The sequence below is a fragment of the Cetorhinus maximus genome, chromosome 11, assembly GCF_964194155.1.
Source record: "Cetorhinus maximus chromosome 11, sCetMax3.hap1.1, whole genome shotgun sequence".
Lineage (NCBI taxonomy): Eukaryota > Metazoa > Chordata > Chondrichthyes > Lamniformes > Cetorhinidae > Cetorhinus > Cetorhinus maximus.
The window spans coordinates 85,121,612-85,142,990 of record NC_135889.1 but is presented as its reverse complement, the minus strand read 5'-3'; the positions used below and the strand labels follow the sequence as shown (position 1 = coordinate 85,142,990).

Genomic DNA, 21,379 nt, shown 5'->3' with positions numbered 1-21,379 from the left:
ACATCAAGTCCGATGAAGAGCCTCTGCAATTTGCATGGAGAGAAATGTCGGAGATGCAGAGACAGGCAGAGGAACCTCAGAAAGCATTGCCAGAGGCCATCACCAGAGTGGAACAAAGGATGGAGGAATCGTCTACATTCTGTCTGATGTCATGGCCCCGGCATGCGAGTGCGTCGAAGTCTCAATGGGAAGCGTGGTGGCTGCCTTACAGATCCAGGTTCATCATTTTCTGCCAGACTTGCGCTCAGACCTTCACACCATCGCCCTAGCCATGTGGCTAGGTGAGAGGAGGACAAGTCATCACAACCTCGCTCCAGGTGCCCCTTCTCCTGAAGGAATCAGAGAGGGGCCCTCAGACATCCAAAGGGAGGAGGAGCACCAGCCAAACATCCCAGGGACATCCACTTAGAACACTCTAAGGGTGTTCTGCCACTCTAAATCCCTAATGCCTGTGACCCCCACCAACTCCAGCAGTTCAGGCTGAGGAAGGTGCAACTGCCCCAGAGCAGGACACCCTTAGCAGGCCGAGGCCAGGAGTCCCGCCAATGTCATCTCAGACAACAGGTCATAGCAGTCAGCAGGCTGCCTGCAACTCTGCTGCAGATGCTGGGGCTGCACCTGCAGTAGAGTTAGGAAAATTAAGAAAATTTGAATGCACAATGGTGGCACAGGTGTTTGATCACTATGCATAATCTGCACTATTGTGCGGATATCTTTCACATTTATCCCTCTCCAAGTCTCAGGTATTGAGTCTAATCGATGTTATGTGCAAGCCTCAGGTTCAGTCAAGGGTGCAAAATGAAGACACCCCCTCCCATCCTGCAACACCCCACCCAAGTATCTCACATCTTGTTCCTCAGTGTCATTAAGTCTCACTCAATCTCATCACATTGAATCGCCTTTATTTCCACATCAGCCACATGAACAAAGGCATTTACTATATGAAGTCACTTGTGGGAGTCGTATACAGGCCCCCTAATAGTAACCACATGATAGAATGGAGCAAAAAGGAAGAAATAAAGGGATAAAGGCAAAATACTGCAGATGCTGGAAATCTGAAACAAAAACAAAAAAAATGCTGGAAAAATTCAGCAGGTCTGACAGCATCTGTGGAGAGAAAGACAGGGTTAACGTTTCGAGCCCATATGACTCTTCTTCAGAAACAAAGAGAGTTTGTCAGAAAGGCATGGTGATAATCATGGGAGATTTTAATCTACACATAGACTGGAAAAGTCAGATGGGCAAAGGTAGCCTAGATGAGGAGTTCATAGAATGTTTCTGGGATAGTTTCCTAGAACAGGATGTTCTGGAGCCAACCAGCGAGCAGGCTACACTGGACCTGGTATTGTGCAACGAGCTGGGATTAATTAATGATCTCATAGTGAAGGCGCCCCTAGGTAGCAGCGACCATAATATGCTTGAATTTTATATTCAGTTTGAATGAAAGAGGAGTGGGTCCGACACTGTTTTTAAACTTAAATAAGGTCAATTATGAGGGCATGAAAGCAGAGCTGGCTAAAGTGAATTGGTAAATTAGGTTAAGGGATAGGTCAATAGAGATGCTCTGACAAACATTTAAGGAGATATTTCAGAACACACAGAATACATTCCAACGAGTAAGAAAAAGTCCAAGGGACAGACATACCATCCGTGGTTAACTAGAAAGGTTAAATATAGAATCAAACTTAAAGAAAAAGTATATAATTGTGCAAAGATAGGTGGAAGGCCAGAAAATTGGACAGAATATAAGGAACAGCAAAGGATGACTGGAGGATTAATAAGAAAGGAAAAGTTAGACTCTGAGAGAAAGCTAGCCAGAAATATAAAATAAGAATTTCTATAAATATTTTTGAAAGAAACGAGTTAACAAAGTGAGCATCGGTCCTACAGAAAGTGGGTCTGGAGAACTAATAATGTCAAACAAGGAAATGGTAGATGAATTGAACAGGTACTTTGCATCGGTCTTCACTATAGAGGATACAAGTAACATCCCAGAAGCAGCTATAAATCAGGAAATGGAAGGGAGGGAGGAACTCAGGAAAATTACAAAAACCAGTGAAGTGGTACTGAGTAAATTGTTGGAGCTGTGGGCTGACAAGTGCCCGGTCCTGAAGTGAGATAGTTGGTGCATTGGTTTTAATTTTCCAAAACTCCCTAGATTTGGGAAAGGTTCTACTAGATTGGAAAGTAACAAATGGGAGGGAGACAGAAAGCGGGAAACTACAGGCCAGTTAGCTTAACACCTGCCACAGGGAAAGTGTTAGAAGCTATTTTTAAAGAAGCTATAGAAGGGCACTTGGATGAGTTCAAGGTAATTTGGCAGAGTCAACATGGGCCTGAATTTTTTGTCAGGCGCGCATGATTGGCGGGCCTGGAAGCAGACAGGAAATGGGCCACTGGCCGCGATCATCCCCTGACTACGATTTCACACTGGCTGGCCAATTAATGGCCAGCCCTGAAACACACGCTGAGAAATGCTCAGTGCTGCTGGGGTGGGGTTTGGGAAGAGGTTGGGTGCCAAACTAACTGAGGGTGTGGTGAAGGCTTCTAGTAAGCTCCCTGAAGGCAGACAGCTGCCCTAGGGAGCTGCAGACCTCCACAGAATAAAGGAAATGACAAAAATGCTGCAAAATATGTCCATGCAGCACATCAAACACCTGGAAGCATATCTCATTAAAAAAAAACAGCCCCCAGAAATCTCTTTTTATTTTATTTCCCCACGGAGATTTCATCCCACCCTGGATCGAGGTTTGAGCAAAAATGTGAATGCTGCCTGGGAGAATGTCCCGTCCGCCAACCATAAATGTGGACGAGCCACGTAAAATTGATATTAATTGCATTGTTAACGGGCTTAATTGCCCGCTTAATTGTCGGCGGGCGCACTTTGAACAGCTGTGCGAGCCCGCCAAGCAAAATATCACGCGATGGCGTCAGGATGCTCGCCCAACATCATCACTAGCTATTTCACATCCATTCAGGTCTAGCTCGCACCCGCCCACGGGACGTAAAATTCTGCCTGTGGTTTTGTGAAAGGGAAATCATGTTTAACCATTGTAGTTCTTTGAGGAAGTAACATGTGCTGTGTATAAACGGAAACCGGTGGATGTACTGTACTCAGATTTCCAGAAGGCATTTGATAAAGTGCCAGTCAAGGTTATTGTGGAAAATAGAAGCTCATGGTATAGGGGGTAACATATTGGCATGGATAGAAGATTGGCTGGCTAACAGGAAGCAGAGCCCTCCCAGTGAGGGGACTTTTGCCTTGTAGATGGTTGACAGGCTTTGGGGAGTCAGGAGGTGAGTTACTCGCCACAGGATTCCTAGCCTCTGATCTAATTGGGTGTACTTAATTGGCAATAACCATGCAGTAATGTCTACACAGTTGTGGGTCAGCACAACCAGAAACAGAGCTTTGCCATCTGCAGTTAATATGTACCATAGAGTTGACTGTGACAGTAATGGTTGACTGTGCTTCCAAGTCCTCTTGTTCTGCTTCACACTTGGCATACTGCATTGTTATTTTCGGAGGTTGGTATCATGAGGTAACAAGCCATTGTCTTTGGTGCTGTCTCATTCTGCACCAGCTCTGTTTTGCCAGCCCATCCCTAGTTGCCCATGAGTGCCTTGCTAGGGCATTTCAGGGGGCAGTCAACCACATTGCTGTGGGTCTGGAATGACATATAATTGAGACAGGTTAAGATGGCATGTTTACTTCTCTAAAGGACAGTAATGAACAAGATGTGTTTTTTACAACAATTCAGTAGTTTCACTGGGGGTCAGTTAGCTCAGTTGGCTGGACAGCTGTTTGTGATGCGGAGTGATGCGAACAGCACGGGTTCAATTCCTCTACCAGCTGAGGCCATCTATGGCCTTCTCAACCTCACCTCTCGCCTCAGGTTAAACTCACCATCAATCATCTTTCTCTAATGAGAGAGCAGCCTATGGTCCTCTGGGACTACGGTGACTTGTAGATTCATGGTCTTCATTACTGATGCTAGCTTTTTATTCCAGATTTTATTTAATTAATTGAAACATTTTCCAGTTGCCATGGTGTGATCCAAACTCGTGAGTTTGGATTATTAGTCCAGGCCTCTGGATTAGAGGTCCAATAACATGACCACTATGTTGCCTGTAATAATAATGATATGCTGAGGTACATTTATGAATTCTTTTTGATCTGAAGGGCCACCACTAAAATGGAACAATTGAAGTATTTTCACTTTTTGTTTCATAGTAATGAGTTATTTTACATAATGATTCTGAAATTAGTTTAGGTAGGGCCCCAATTCCTCAAATGGTTTCTGGTTAGGTTCCACTAAAATGTTTTCATAACTGTTGCAACCAGCCAGCTTTAGATGTTGGCACAGATAAATCTGAGGATTCCTCCTCTAAATTTGTTTTTCATTCTCTCTTTCTCTCCATATCTCCACTCTTTCTCTCCCCCACTTCTGTTGCTCTCTTCCTTTGCTTGAGCTCCTCTCTTAATTTCATTTCCTTCTCCTGGTCGACTGCCAGCTAGAGGATACAGCTGGGAACAGCTCTATTTCCTGAAGACATACAATGTTATACTGCAGGGTTCTGTGTCATTTTAACCACTGTCTGTGACCCACCTGGAGGTGCCTCCTGCCCCACTAAAAGTAGCAAGTTGAGTACCTACTGATTTAATATATGATAAATACCCAACATATGCACTGATAATAATTAGATTATGACTTTATTGTATACTGAGTTAAATGATCAGATTGCACATGCAAATATCGTCACTTACGTCATTTATTTTTGGATATTTACTCTCATTTTTAGGTATCTACATAAACAGATTAAATGCTTAAAATGACTGCTTGATATGAGGAAGAAGAAAATGTTTAAAATAAAGAAAAAGCTAAAAACTTTAAGCAGTTGTCAGCAACACAATCACATTTTAAAAAGTCAGGGAAACATGAAATGATTTAATATTCCTTTATCTACATGCAAAGTTTATTGGGAGTAGTGCTTGATATGTGAGCTCAGTAACACTTTTAGAAGTCTGGCGTACAGGTGAAATTTGGAACTAACAAAATGCTTACACTTGATAGTTAAAGTGATGAAAAATATACGTCATGATTTCAGAGTGAGTGAGTAGCTCAAACATCTTTTAAACAGCTTGTAAATAGTAGACGTTCTTGCATTGTATGACATTTTGACTGTTGGCAGGAGCAGTAAGTTCCTGTCTCTTGGGATGACTCATGTGGTATCATTGCAGTTCATATGTTGAGCTGCCATAAGAAACTGTTACAGTGGTAAAGTTACTCAAATGTCAAATTTACTATTAACCATTACTGAATTACATAAGTAATTAAAACACAATTTTAATTACAAATAAAACTTATAATTCTGCTTTGTCCCTCTCAATGATATTCTCTCTTTCTCATTTTTTCACTATTTTGAGTATATTAGTTTATTTTCTCTGTACAACCCTTTCTCTAACCCTTATTGAAAAATAGAAAACATTTTACTGACCTTCTTTCTTCCTTCTCACTCACTATTGTCTATTTTGAAGACGGGAACAAGATTGGAAATGTAGGATTTCCATTGCTTGAAAACCAACCCCCCACAGAAGGCCATTCCTGTTCCAATGACCAGTTTTCATCAGTCTGAATTATCCAAAGTCAACTTTATTTTTGCTCATGATTTCCATTATTATATTGTCAAATTTAACCAAAAAACAAGCATCTCCTGCTCCTCAACAGCTACTCTTAGATCCCTTGCCAAAGGCATCACTCTGCTATTTTGTGAATAATCCTTCCCATCAGTCTTCCATGTTGATCGTCCAGTTCCCATCTATCCTAAGGAGAAAGTTGATCTTGATGTCATGCTTTTCTTCTCGAACTTTACATTCAGTAAGCTTGGTAAAGAGACTCTCTCCCCTGCTCTATTCTGTTGAATGATTTGTGACCTACACTAAATAATTCACCTTGTGATTTTGATGGTATCTCTTCCATCATCCTAAAGCTTAAATTTTACCTGGAATCATAGAATCACTGAAATTTATTGCACAGAAAGAGGCACTTTGACTCATCATGTCTGTACCAGCAGAAAATGAGCTATCCATCCTACTCCCATTTTGCAGCTCTTGGCCTTGTAGGTTACATTACTTCAAGTGCATATTCAAGTACTTTTTAAATGCCACAAGGGTTTTTGCCTCTATCACCCTTTCAGGCAGAGAGTTCCAAATATCCACAACCCTCTGAGTGAAAAAAAGTTCTTGTCAACTCCCCTCTAATCCTTCTGCCAGTTACTTTAAATCTTTTCCCTCTGGTTATTGACCACTCTGCTAAGGGAGACAGGTCCTCCCCATCCCCTCTACCTAGGCCCTTCAATTTTATACACTTCTAATTGAATCTCCCCTCACCCTCCTCTGTTCCAAAGAAGACAGCCCTAGTATAAATGATCTTTCCTCACAGCTAAAGTTCTCCAGTTCAGGCAACATCCTCAGAAATCTCCTCCTGTACTTTCTTTGGTCGAATCACGTCCTTCCTGTAATGTGCCGATAAAAACTGTATGCAGTACTCTAACTGTGGTCTAATTAGTGTTTTATAGATTTCTAACTTAAATTCCCTGCTCTTATATTCTATATCTCATATATTCTATGTCTCATGTAACAAAGGAAAGTATCGTGTAGCATTCTTAACTACCTATCTATCTGTCCTATTACTTTCAGGGGTCTGTGGACTTACACTCAACATCCTTCTGAACCTCTACACTTCTCAGTATCCCACCATTTACTGTGTATTCCCTTGTCTTGTTTACTCTCCCCCTGTGAATTACCTCACATTTCTCCAGATTGAATTCCATTTGCCATTTTTCTGTCCACTTAACCAGTTCATTGATATCTTCCTGCGGTCTATAGCTTTCTTCCTCACTATCAAATAAAACCAATTTTGGTATAATCTGCAAATATTTTAGTCATTCCCCCCCACATTTAAGTCTGAATCATTGATAGTATACCACGAAAAGCAAGAGACCAAGTACTGAGCCTTGCAGAATCCCTCTGGAAACAGCCTGCCAGTCGCAAAACACCTGGCAACCATTACCCTTTGCTTCCTGTCAGTGAGCCAATTTTGAATCCAACTTGCCACTTTCCCTTGGATCCTATGGGATTTGCTTTTCTGACCAATCTGCCATGTGGAAACTTGTCAAAAGCCTTGCAAAATCCATGTAGACTATACGCGCTACCCTCATTGACCCTCCATTACCTTCTCAAAAAAATTGATCAAATTATTCAGACTTGACCTTTCCTTAACTAATCCAAGCTGTCTGCTCTTGAATAATTCATACCTTTTTAAATGACGATTAATGCCGTTCCTGAGCACTTTTTCCAATAATCTTCCCACCACCCATGACTAGCCTATAATTACTCAACTTATTCTTTTCCCCCTTTTTAAACAAGCATATAATGTCTTCTCTATAAACTTCATTACGACAAAATCCACTTTTCCTCTGAAGAAGTGTCATACAGACTCGAAACGTTAACTCTGTTTCTCTCTCCACAGATGCTGTCAGACCTGCCGAGTTTTCGAGCATTTTCTATTTTTATTCGACCTTTCTTCCTCCCTGTTAATTTATTTCTATTCTATTGGAGACTGATTCTATTTAGTGTTCAAACTCTCACCCACTGCTCTTAAAGTTATGAAAGCTGCAATTCATTTTCTAATTACCGATCAGTTTTAAATTCCTGCCTAATCTATGGTACCCACTAGTAATTATGTTGCCTACATTATGCACCTCTGGAACTCTCCTCTGGAACACTTTAGTTCATAATCTGTCACTACCTTCAATATTTTCAACATGTTTAGCAAAGTCCAGCATCATTCACTTCTACCAACATTTTAATGGCTAATGTCTCTTTTAATCTTAGGTTATCATACAATGCCGAGTAAACCATAGATTGATTTTGTTACGAAAACTTGTTAGAAACCATAAAAGACAAACAGAAAGTGGGCTCATTTTAAAAGGTATGCATTTGGTTTTTTTAAAGGATTTTAATACAATATATACCAGTAGCTATATATTTATAATTGAATAATATTTTATGCTTTCACTCACTTTAGATAGTGAGTACTTCACGTTAATTATTAATTTTGTTATTAAATTATATTTCTGAAATATTCAAAATCAGTTAGTAATTATAAGTCTTTATTTAAAAGAAAAGGCAAATTATGCATCACTGTAACTTATCTGAACAGAATCTTGGTAAAATAGCAAAATTTGTTCCAATTAGGAATTCAGGTCAGCATGTATGTAACATTATGAGGACTTACCTGTGTCGTTGCTATTATGGTTTAAGAACTAGCAATGCGGTTAAGTTTCAGCAGTGTGCTACTTTTAAGTAATTGTTTTTTGACTGATTCTTAACTTGTAGGTGTGTGTGTTTCAGTCTATGCTGCCAAGGACAAATATTGTATTTCCTGTGTGCAGTCTAGTGTTTAATAAGGATCGCTAATCATTTGAGAAGACAAATGATAGGCCTTAACACTAACCCTGCAGAGATGCGGCAGAATAACCATAAATCCACCGACGTAAGCCAATTCAGACCCCATCCAAATTTGAGGACAGGGTAATTAGGCTAGGTAGATGTTCTGTGCCCATAAGCATGCATCAGGAGCTCATATTATAATCTGTTGGCAGAGAGAACAGAACAAAGCTGTGCTACTTGGAGATTACTAGGGCTATTACTGATTGCAGATTTAAAAAGTTAAAGATATCTTCAACTTTAAGCAAGCCTTTAGATGTTAATTATAAGGTAATCAGTCTCCTCAGTGATCATTTACATGTCTGGGCAAGTTCTGAAGCCATTGCTGCAGCCTCCATAGAATTGTCTCCAACTTTCAGCTGGGGAGAATTCCATGCTCCCTTTGTAAGAGCAAACTGGAAGAAGTTCCCTGGGCATTCCAGCAATTTTCTCTGACTTGTCCCTTTGATGTAGCATGGGAGAGCAGAAGACCTGCTTAATCTGTCCCACTGACTGACATCAGTAGGCCTGTGGTAATTCTGTTCCACCAGAATTTAAGACAGAATTTTGAATGGGAAGGAATCCTGATGAAAAGAAGGTCTAGCCCAAAATTCCAGTCCAGTCCCAAGTTCCAGTTTCTACTTGCATATCTATTCTCTCCACTATCGAGCTGAAGCAGAACATTGGATCCTGTGGATCGACATTGACCAAAAAAATTAACAACTCTGCTCTTTTCTGTACTAAAATGTTTTCAGTTATTCTTCCTTCTTGACAGAAAGCAGCATATTTTCCGTTGATGGGACAGTTCAGGAAAGTGAAGAAAAATGCCGTGTGGATTTTGCAATGGGAGACATTCAGCCTTTTACGTTCCCTTATTATGTCTCTCCTGACTGGAAAGATGCATTAGTAAGTAAAATATAAATGTTTTGGGAATTTGAATTATTTATATTTAATGATAATCAAATCAAGATTCAAATGTATGCATTTTTAATATATACATCACCTAGTTTAAACAACAACAAAGCAGTTCTGTTAGCTCACTTATATTGACTACCTAGTGTTTTTCATAACAAGTATCTTGTTTATTGACACAAAAACAGAAATGCTGGAAATGCTCATGCAGCAACTGTGGAGAAATGGAGTTAATGGGCAGAATTTAATGAAGCCCGATGGAACGGGCATGAAGGCGGGGGGGGGTGGTGCCAGAAGAATTGGGCGGAAGGTCATGTGTCCAATTTCCATTGCCCAGAAAACTGTCCTGCATTTAATGGAAGAACGGGAAGGGCCCGACATAGGAATCCCACTCATTGGCGCAGGAAGGCTATTAGACTTGTTAACAAGTCCCTCAAGACCAATTATCTCTGAGCCCACTGGGATTTAATTGTACCTCGGATTTAAATGGACTTGTATGAGTCTCCCGTACCTCCTGAAAACCGCCCAGGAAACCCTGTTGGGTTTGGCTGCAGCCTTGTTGGGAGTTGCAGAGGTGTGTGTAATGGTGGTGAGCGTAGGGCCCTCTTTTAACAAGCACTCAGTGTCTGATCGAGGGACCCAGCATCGGGGAAGGGGTGGACCACTTAAAGCTCCCTCCCTTAGATCAAACCCCCCCCTCCCTTCCCTCCCCATGACCCTCATCCCACCTAACTCTCTCCAGGGTCCTAGCGACAACCCCTGGTGAGGGCCTCAGTGCATTACCAGCAACAGCCACCACTCCTGGTTTCACTGCCAGTACTGAAGAGCTGTTGTCCTCTGATTGGCGGGCAGCTCTTGGGGATGGAATTCCATCTTGCTGGGGCCTTGACTGAGTGGGAAGCCTGATGCTGTCCAGCTAAGTGACTGTTTGTACTTAAATAGCTTCGGGCCTCCCTTGGATAGGGTTCTCACTAGTTTTCCACTAGCCGGCGGGACCCCCAATGCTTTAATTAAATTCCACCCAACGTTCCTGGTTGATGATTATTCTGTTTGTTGGCAGTCTACTGTAGAGGGGAATTACAACATGTAGCATGAATTTAGCATTTGTTTTGGAGACAGTACTGTCAGATAATGTTCTGTAGGTTAAAATGCAGAGCAAGTGGTAAGGAACAATGAAATTAGATTCAAGATGATAAGACAGACATTGATGGAGAACGTAATTTGGCCCAACTAAACTCAATCATCCAGAAAACCTCTGCAGAAAATTCAATTGTTTCTTGAATAACGTCAGAGTTTTTGCCTCCATTACACAGAACAGATTTGGGTCGGGTCCAAGGACAAGTTTTAAAGGCCTAATTTGCATCAACAACAATAACTTGAATTTAAGTGTCATCTTTAGGGATAGAAATTGGTCCTTGTTATACCCATTTTCTTGGGGGGAAATGAGGGCAAAAGGATGAATTTCGGGGTGCTGCTGTATTTGTCATTTTACTAATGTCACTATTTGCTCTGTATGTTTCTGTTGCTTTGTCTGATATTTTCTGTCTAGCATAAGCATATAGATTAGCATATGGGCTTTTCTACATTTAAATGTAGACTGACATTTGGCAAATATGCTGGATAAAAAGATATGTTATGTTATCAGTATTTAATGCTAGCTTTTAATTTAATTTAATTTAGCAATAACAAATGCTCACACACTTTCTGGCAGCATAATGTCTCAGCATCTTGGCTGATGGCTGTCATAATGAAACGTATCATTGCTGATGGAGGTCAGTTTAAAATTAACCCAGCGTAACAACTTAAATACCAATCGAACAAGTATTCAAAATAGCACACCATGCCTAATGAATAAACATCTACATAATTTTTTTTAGGCCGCTGATGCACTTGGACCCGTGTCTGTCAAGCCTTCAAAAGTAGTAATCGATCAAATAGTACCATTCTTCAATCTAAAGGTTACATATTTTAAGTTCCAGTTCTTATGCTACTCTCAATGATACATAGGGCTGGATTTTCAATCAGCAGTCGGGAATTGGAAAAGGGGGCTAGTTCTGGGTTTCAACCCCAAGCATGCCGACTGCAATTTTCAATGTTGCAGGCAATCAAAGACCAAGGAGTGGGCTTGCTGTCCAATCAGGGTGGTGGGCGGACTCCCGAAACTGGAGGACCAATGAAAATTTGTCCATCAAGAACACAAGAAATAGGAGCGAGAGTAGACCATTTGACCCGTCGAGCTTGTTCCACCTTTAAGTACAATCATGGCTGATCTTGGGCTTCAAATCTATTTTCCTGCCTGCTCCCCATATCCCCTAGTTCCCTGTGGGACCAAAAATCTGTCTATCCCAGCCTTAAATGAATTCAACAGGACTCAGGGATTGGCAGCCCTACCGGCTGAAGTGGGAGCTGCCAGTCTGAGCATGGAGATTGTTAGAGACAAGGCCAGGTAAGTTAATTTTTACTTTTCAAAATGCCACAGCTGCTTGGTCATGATCCTAGAGTCGCAGTCCCTCCAGGCGACAGCCAGTGGCCAGAGCTGTGGCCCAATGGCTGTTATGGGTCTGGTGTGGGTGGGTGGCGGTCCCTTGCTTGATTTTTCATTGCACCCCCTTCTGCCCTTAGCCCACCATGTTGGCATAATAGGAGCCTTATTAGGCCTATTAATTTAAAATAATTGGCCTTATTTTAATTGCTTGCCCACCACTTGCTGGCAGGCGGGCAGCCAATCCATCCGCAAGCCACCCTCTTTGAAAATGGCTTGGAGTCAGGATCGTGGTGGCAAACTGGTAAGGAGGACAGCAGTGTGAATTTGACACCCACCCACCTCCAATCCTAACCCCAACCCATTTGAAAATCCAGCCCAGAGTGCCAGAATTATGTCTTTAATTAATCTGAAGTAGTGCTAAAAGATAATGCGTGAAACAATAATGCCTGAAACTACTCATTTTTGTGTCTTGCATTTCTTATGTTAAAATGATCTTCAGTTATTTTTAGGTCTCTTCTTTAATGTAACATTTTACTTTATGTAAGTTATAAATTTTTACAGGTATATCAACGTTACAAGCAAATGGAATATAAACCATTCTCTACCCAATATGCTTCATCCAGTTATCTTCCATTAACATTGTCAAGACCCATCAGGTCAGGAGCAGAGGTAATTAATCTTATCTAATTTAGTATACTATCTTCAAATATAAATCTAAGAGCTGTTATTTGTTTTCAAAAATGGATTTATGATCTAAATTTAGAAGACTGAGATGGTCATTAAATATTCTATGCTAAATAAGGAGAAGGAGAGGCATGCACCCAATGTGTAGCCTGGCAAGTTTAACCCTGTAGGCTGTTGTTCACCCACCCCCACCCCCACCACCCCCACACCGCCAACCTGGCCCCAGCAAGAACCCTGATTCACCTAGCTTTGGAGGCATCCATGGTTCCTCTTTCTTGCAGGCCACCTGCAATACCAATCTTGGAAGTGCAGAGCTGCTGGCCTCTGCTTGGTTGGCAGCTCTATGAAGCGACACTTCCTCCTGGAGATGGACAGAAGTCCTGTCTCATACTAATTAAAGGGTGGTCGCCCAAATAATTAAAACAGGGCAAGCCAGCCAAGTGGAGGTGAACTTGCCCCCAATATTCACACCAGGGTGCGGGGATCTGATCCTCAGCATGTAAGCCAACCCTAAGTAATGTGATCGAGATGACGGATTTGGGCAGGAAGGAGATTGGGGTTAGCTGTTCAGCATGGGGGGAGACTTGTGAATGATGTCTTGGAGATCAGCATTTTCTGAAGATATGTAGTGAGTGGAAACAATGCTGTGAGAGGAGCAGCCAGTAAATGGGTAAATTAAATATGGGATTCCACCAGTGGGCAGATGGATGCAAGAGAGTAGAGACTGAGTATCAAGGGAGTAGGAATGTTCTTCAACTGAGAGCTATTAGCTCCTGAATGCTTCACCATAAGTGGCTGCTGAGGTAGAGGCTATAAAATAATTTTAAAACAGGAGTTCACAGAATCTCACAGTGCAGAAGAGGCCCTTCGGCCCATCGAGTCTGCACCGACACATGAGAAATACTTGACCTACCTACCTAATCCCATTTGCCAGCACTTGGCCCATAGCCTTGAATGTTATGCTGTGCCAAGTGCTCATCCAGGTACTTTTTAAAGGATGTGAGACAACCCGCCTCCACCACCCTCCCAGGCAGTGCATTCCAGACTCTGGGTAAAAGGTTTTTCCTCACATCCCCCCTAAACCTCCCGCCCCTCACCTTGAACTTAGGTCCCCTTATGACTGACCCTTCAACTAAGGGGAACAGCTGCTCCCTATCCACCCTGTCCATGCCCCTCAATCTTGTACACCTCGATCAGGCCGCCCCTCAGTCTTCTCTGCTCCAATGAAAACTACCCAAGTCTATCTATCCAACCTCTCTTCATAACTTAAATGTTTCATCCCAGGCAACATCCTGGTGAATCTCCTCTGCACCCCCTCCAGTGCAATCACATCCTTCCTATAATGTGGCGACCAAAACTGCACAAAGTACTCCAGCTGTGGCCTCACCAAGGTTCTATACAACTCCAACATGATCTCCCTACTTTCCTAATATTCTTTATCAACCCCACACACAGCTCATAGTTGATGGCTGGGTTCCCTTTAGTATTGAGCAGTGAATCTCCTACTCCTCCCGACTGTAATTTACGGTAATTAATGGACACACAATACACAGGCTGGAAAATGCAATGGATCATGAGTGTCCAGCAAAAGTCCTTAAATGGCTGCATTACACAAGCCCAGAAAATAGTAAATTAAATCCAGGCAACTTAGCTTTATTTTTTTTCCTTTATTCTTTCATGGGATGTGGACGTCACTGGCAAGTTCAGCATTTGTTGCCCATCGCTAATTGCCCTCAAACTAAGTAGTTTGCTAGGCCATTTCAGAGTCAACCACATTGTTGTGGGTCTGGAGCCATGTGTAGGCCAGACCAGGTAAGGATGCCAGATTTCCTTCCTTAAAGGACATTAGTGAACCACATGGGTTTTTACAGCGATCACAGATAGTTGTCATGGTCACCATTACTGAGAGTACTTTTCTAATTCCAGATTTATTCATTGAATTTAAATTCCGCCAGCTGCATGGTGGGATTTGAACCCAGGTCCGCAGAGCATTAGACTGGGCCTCTGGATTACTAGTCCAGTGACGTTACCAGTGTGCCACCATCTCCCCATTCACCAGTGCTTCATTTTCCTTAATTCACCAGTTGAAGTCTTCTTTTTTTATTATTCATTCACAGGATGTGGGCTTCGCTGGCTGGCCCAGTATTTATTGTCCATCCCTAGTTGCCCTTGAGAAGGTGGTGGTGAGCTGCCTTCTTGAACCGCTGCAGTCCATGTGGTGTAGGTACATCCACAGTGCTGTTAGGGAGTTCCAGGATTTTGACCCAGCGACAATGAAGGAACAGCGATATATTTCCCAGTCAGGATAGTGAGTGACTTGGAAAGGAACTTCCAGATGGTGGTGTTCCCATCTATCCGCTGCCTTTCTCCTTCTAGGCGGTAGTGGTCATGGGTTTGGAAGGTGCTGTCTAAGGAGCCTTGATGAGTTCCTGCAGTGCATCTTGTAGATGGTACACACTGCTGCTACTGTGCGTCAGTGGTGGAGGGAGTGGATGTTTGTGAATGCTTTGTCCTGGACGGTGTCAAGCTTCTTTAATGTTGTTGGAACTGCATCATCCAGGAAAGTGGAGATTATTCCATCACACTCCTGACCTGTGACTTGTAGATGATGGACAGCCTTTGGGGAGTCAGGAGGTGAGTTACTCATCACAGGATTCCTAGCTTCTGCTCTTGTAGCCACAGTATTTATATGGCGAGTCCAGTTCAGTTTCTGGTCAATGGTAACCCCTCCTCAAGGATGTTGATAGTGGGGGATTCAGTGATGATAATGCCATTGAACATCAAGGGGTGATGGTTAGATTCTCTCTTGTTGGAGATGGCCATTGTCTGGCACTTGTGTGGCACGAATGTTACTTGCCATTTGTCAGCCCAAGCCTGGATATTGTCCAGGTCTTGCTGCATTTGGACATGGACTGCTTCAGTACCTGAGGAGTTGCAAATGGTGTTGAACATTGTGCAATCTTCAGCGAACATTCCCACTGCTGACCTTATGATGGAAGGAAGGTCAGTTGCAGAGACCTGTTTCGTGTATTTCCTGCATATCCTGTTGTTTCACATTTCTACAATTTTGAGTTTTATTCTTTCATACTTATAAACAATTTTGGATAATTAATTACAAGGCATTCAAATTTTGAGCAAATTGCGCAAGATTATGAGGGGTTTGGATAAGAATAAACAGGTAGAAACTGTTTCTAGTGGCAAGGCCTGAGAACATGGGTTTAAGATAATTGACAAAAAATTCAGTGGGTGAAATTTGGAATTATTTTTAATGCACTGAGTTATGATGATCTGTCTGAAAGGGCATTGGAAACAGATTCAATAGTAACTTTCAAAAACGAATTGATAAAGAAGGGAATAAGATAAATATTTGAAAGCAACAACAGCCTACCTTTATATGGCACCTTTAATATAATGAATATCTCAATGCTCTTCAAGGGAGCGTAATGTTAACACCAAGCTAAAACCAAAGATATTAGTGCAGTTGACAATAAAATTGATCAAAAAGGTAGATTTTGAGAAGCGACTTTTAAGAAGAGAGGACAGAAAGGCGGAGGAAATTCCAGGCATTAGTGCCTAGATGGTTGATGGCACAGTTGCTAATGGGGTGAAGGAAAAGAAGAGAAATAAAAGGATCTGTGGAGAAAATAAATAGATCTAAGAGACAACCAGCACCATCAAAGGCATCGTGGGCCAAATGGCATCCTCCCGTGCTGTAATTTATAACATTGTATGAAAACGCACCTTCAGCTGACGCTGAACTGAGTTTAGGGAGATATGAGCTGGACACCAAGCTCGTTGCCATTTTTATGATCTCTCAGTTTGATTCAGGTCGATCTGTGCTGACAGATTTTGATGTGTAAAGTCCAGATACAGATGAACACCTTCACACAGAGATCCAAGGAGATAAGGAGAAAGATGGGGCCTGTTAAAAGTGGCATCAACTGGGGAGCCTGTTTGTACAGAGCAGGAAAATTCTGGTTGTATTTTCTGGGTAAATATCAGCAGGTTATTTGGTTAACACGATTTACAAATGAGATTTTGGGCATTACACATATTACTTGGGATATTTCACTAGGTTAAATGTGCTATATAAATGCAAGTTCTTGTTATATATCGATCATCAGTGAGGTGCATTCATGTTGGTTACGAGGGGAATCCGTTTATTACTGGTATTACAATTAATTCAGTGAAATTTCAGTGAGTTACTGTTAGATACTGGTGGAATCAAAGTTCCTTGCAGTTCTGTCTTCTCTACTGTGAATCCTTCCTCAACCTTTTGTTTCCCATCTTCCTCTGCCCAGGTTTCTCTCCTTCACCTGTTGCTTCGTGGTTCTCAAAACTTCTCACACAATAGCCTTTAGCACAACTAAATTTATGAGACAAATGCAATAACATTTGCAGGGGACGTGCGATCACATGTCACATGGTAAGATGACATGTGCACAGGCCATCACATGATCAAACCTCCAGCAAAGTCTCCAACAAGAGTCGGCAAATCTAATCCCTCCATATGCATTAACTACTATTCCATCTGCTATAATAACAGCTTACATTTACACAGCCCCTTTAGTGCTAAAGTGCTTCATCGGGCTATTTTTATATAAAATTAAACTTAATGGCCCAGATTTTACAGTCAGCATCAAAAGAATGGTACACACTGCAGTCCTAGAAGAAGTCTATCAACAACAGCAAGCTGTATTTACATAGCACTTTTAACATAATAAAACTTCCCAAGGTGCTTCATGTTGTGTTTTTATAATGACCAATCACTCATGAGGAATTGTGTCGACACATTGTGGGTTCACTTATTTAAACTAGGCACATGAGAATATATATAGATGGATAGAAAGCTTGAAGACATCAGCAGCAGGGTTGTGTGTGCTGTGTTCTGCTCATAGGCCAAAGTGAAAACTGAGACTGGATCATATAACACACCTCCCTTTTAGTGATGGCATGCTGCTATCCCTTAAAGGCATATTACAACATTCACAAGAGCATTATGAGCAAAATTTGACAACGATCCACATAAGGCAGATAGCCAAAAGGTTGGTCAAACAGGTAGATTTTAAGGAGTTTCTTAAAGGAGGAAAGGGAGAGAATTCAAGAGCTTGGGACCTTGGTAACTGAAGGCAGGAGGGTGGAGAAATTAAAATCGAGGATTGGGCAGAATGTGAGAGTTTGTCCAAGGGCCAAGTGTAGAGATAACAAAAGCATGGATGAGGGTTTTGGCAGCAGATGAGCCAAGGCAGGGGCGGAGTTAGGCAATGTTAGGGAGGTGGAAATAGGCAGTCTTAGTGATGGTGCGAATATATGGTTGGAAACTCATGTCAAGTTCAAATATGACACCAATACTATGAACAGTCTGGTCTGGCCTCAGACAGTTGCCTGGCTGACATGGTTGCCAGGCACAACAACCCTTTTCACAGATAGCATGTTCAAAGAACTCCATTTGTCTTTTTTTGATATTATTTAAGAGTTCTCTTGTTCTTCCAGCCTCATTCAGTACTTCTTTGTTAATTCTTATCTCCACCCAGCTTACCCCTAGGGTTCTTCTTTAAGCACCACATGTGAAGCTGTTGACTTATTGAAAACTCTGTCACTTCTGACTGAATAAGACTTTACTTTTTAATCAATGAGAACAGTGGATACTTAGTTTAAATTCACAACAATTTGGTGATTTGTACATTGGTTTTATGTGCAAAAGCTGTAACAGCACAACCTGAGAAGCAGGGCACCTCTCACAGCAACTTCCAGATTTCCAGGTTTAACTGCACAGGCACAGACAACAGACATTACTGTCAGTTTTACCTGGTAATAATGATGATCGCTAATGCTCTCGCAATTATTACTACTGCAAATTCACAGCCAATGTATGTGACATTTACTAATACAATTTTTAAAATTATTTTATTCTTAATGTTCATTATACAGGATGAGTACTTCTTAGTCACACCAAATGAGAAAAAAGACCTGAAAACTGAAACAAATTTTGATGAGCAGCCTGAGATGGATCAGCACCTTGAAGGCTCAGAAAAACAGACAAAAACAGAAGTTGGCCCCTTAACCTTATTGCCCCCCCAAGCATTATTCAAACAGCCTGACTATCATCCACTACATGTATTTGTAAGTAGTACTTGCAAAAATTAACTTGATATCTTGTCACAGGACTATTTCCTATTTATGTTCCTGCCTTGCTTTAAATATATGCAAGAACTTTATAGAATATAAAGTTGCAAGTTACGCAAAGCAGTTTCGAGTGCACATCAATTGGAAAAGTAGACATATAATTGGAGTGTCTGCTCTCAATGTAAAAGTCAAGCAAACTTAAAAAATGCAGCCTCCTCACTAGGTTTTGGGCTGAGACCCAGATATCAGGGTCAAATGTAGGTCACAACACTGACAATGCAGGAAACAGTCACCCGGCAGTGATTTTTGCTGAATTGGCCTATTAGAGGCCAGAGGATGGGCTAGCCATCCAACTAAGGACAGCGAATGGGCTCTCAAAGCTGGAGGGTCAATAGGGGCCACCGCAGCAAAGAAGCAACAGCAGTCTGGCTTTTCAGATAAGAAAGAAGGGACACTCCCATCTTCTGGCACCCTCTCTCCAATTTTTAAATGTTTTAAGTTTAAAAATGGAGTCAGCAGATGGGCCACCATTGTAGAGGGAAACCTCTTCACAGGTCAGCCTGTGGCCAGGTAGGAAGATAGAGTTTCAAAGCCTACCTGGAACATTGGCCCCACAGTCTGCCATCAGGAGTTTGCCTCCGGATAGTGGCCTGGCCCCCAGTGTGTCAAGGAGTCAGAGGCCAAATGAAAAATTCCAGTCGACCTCTGGCAATAGGACTTATGGCTTTTCATTTCCCTTAATTATTAACCTGCCACTTGTGGGCAAGTAGAGCTCAGCTGGTCCCCATCCCTCCTCCAGGAAAATGGCCGAAGGGTGGGCTAGTGTCGGCAAACCATTTAATGTTCAGTAAAGTTGAGACTAACCATGATCTTTCAATGTAAAAAATTTGCTTCAATTAGACGGGATCCCAACAACACCCCGTTTGGAGTACTGAAATCCTGTGCTCCAAAACTAGCCAAACCTCTCACCAAGCTTTCCCGGTACAACTGTAACATTGGCATCTACCTGACAAAGTGGACTATTGTCCAGATGTATCCTGTCCATAAAAAGCAGAACAAATCCAATGCAATAAATTACTGCCCCAACAGTTTACACTCAATCATGAGCAATGTGATAGAAAGACTTGTCAATAGTACTATCAAGTGGTACTTACCCACCAGCTCACTGCCTGCTCACCAGTGTTCAGTTTATGTTCCACCAGGTTAACTTGGCTCCAGACCTCATTAGAGCCTGAGGTGAGGACATGGATGGAGCTGAGGGACTGGCTGGCCAAGGGTGTCGGTTACTTGGCAGAACTCCCTGTGAACCGAAGTAGAGATAATTAGTGCATGGCAGCAGAGTCAAAAGCAGCAGAGAGTGCACTCACAGTTGCGTTGAGACAGGGATGATGTGGTGCAGGATCCTTAGGTGGGTGTTCGCCGCCAACCTCACTGTCGCCGCAGACAGTCCACGTCCTCACCAGTCAGCGTGATGACATGCTCCTCAAAATGAATGAGGGGCCTAATGTGGGCCACTCCACCCCTGGTCTGGGACTCTCCCTGCTGATATGAGCAGGCTTCTCCTGCATGGAAACAGATGGAGAGCGTGTGAGCGGGATGCATGGCACTGCATGGAATGTTTGTGTGGTGAGTGGAGCCATGGACAGGATGAGGACATGAGCTCAAGAGGATATGAGCCTGATGGAGATGTGAGGGTGTGTGTGAGAGTTAGTGGTGTTGTCCCTTGAGGTGCGAGAACCCTGTGGATGTGTGATGGGTTTGAGAGTGTGTGAGTTATTTTGGCAAATGGATGAGATCATTCATCCTGTAGTAGCTGCCCACTTTTGCAGAGCATTGGCATAATGGTAAACTATCATCACGTGGTATTTAATTGAGGCAACAGGTTTCTTGCCCCTTGAGACCCCTTGTCACCTCCCTTAGAGAAAGCCCGCTGAATTAAGTGCCACTCAGGCACATGACAGGCCAGTGGCGGAGTCTCCTGAGATCAAGGACGCTAAGGGGAGAAGTCCCACCTACCGAGAGCTGCCAATCAATCAGAGGCTGTCAGCTCTATTGAACGAGGCCGCCACCAGGGAGGCAGTGGCTGCTGTCAGTACCACACCCACCTGAGCCCAAGGATCGAAGTGGGACCTAGGCACAGGTGAGTGATGGCAAGATGGGGTTCATGGGGGAGGAGGGTTGGGGGGTCAGCAGCAAGGGCTCTCAGTGGGCCACCTCCTTCCCGATGCCAGGTCCCTCAATCAGGTACTGCGTGACTTTGAAAACAGGACCCCTCTGGCCAGGATTTGCTTGTCATAGTCCCCACATGGTGAGCCTACCACCTGCCGTTATGTTAATACCAGTGATGGCAGGATGAGGATCTTAAGCGGACATTAATTGAGGCCACTTAAGGGACTCAATTGGTGGCAGGGCAGGAAGGCTGTCCACCAGCCTTCCCGTCAAGTACTTAATCTGGGTGGAAGTGGGAAGATGGCGGGGTTCATACCCATTAAACACCTGCCTGATTAAATGCCTTTCCCATAAAAGTCGCCATAGGGGAGGGCATTAAATTCCACCCATCGATTGTTGTAAAAACCCATCTGGTTTATTAATGCCCTTCAGGGAAGAAAATCTGCCATCCTTACCTGATCTGGCCTACATGTAACTCCAGACCCGCAGCAATGCAACTGCCCTCTGAAATG

The 21,379-nt window shown here is 42.6% G+C and overlaps 1 protein-coding gene across 4 annotated transcripts in view; it reads left to right on the top strand.

Moving 5' to 3' along the window:
• Positions 1-21,379, top strand: part of cfap221 (cilia and flagella associated protein 221) — a 192,100-nt gene that overhangs the window by 133,259 nt on the left and 37,462 nt on the right. For all 4 annotated transcript variants that reach the window (XM_078552370.1, XM_078552368.1, XM_078552369.1 and 1 more), the window contains 5 exons: positions 7,898-7,994; positions 9,267-9,397; positions 11,281-11,361; positions 12,450-12,557; positions 18,504-18,695. In XM_078552370.1, the coding sequence (XP_078408496.1) occupies positions 7,898-7,994; positions 9,267-9,397; positions 11,281-11,361; positions 12,450-12,557; positions 18,504-18,695 (609 nt within the window). The remainder of the gene's footprint in view (positions 1-7,897; positions 7,995-9,266; positions 9,398-11,280; positions 11,362-12,449; positions 12,558-18,503; positions 18,696-21,379) is intronic.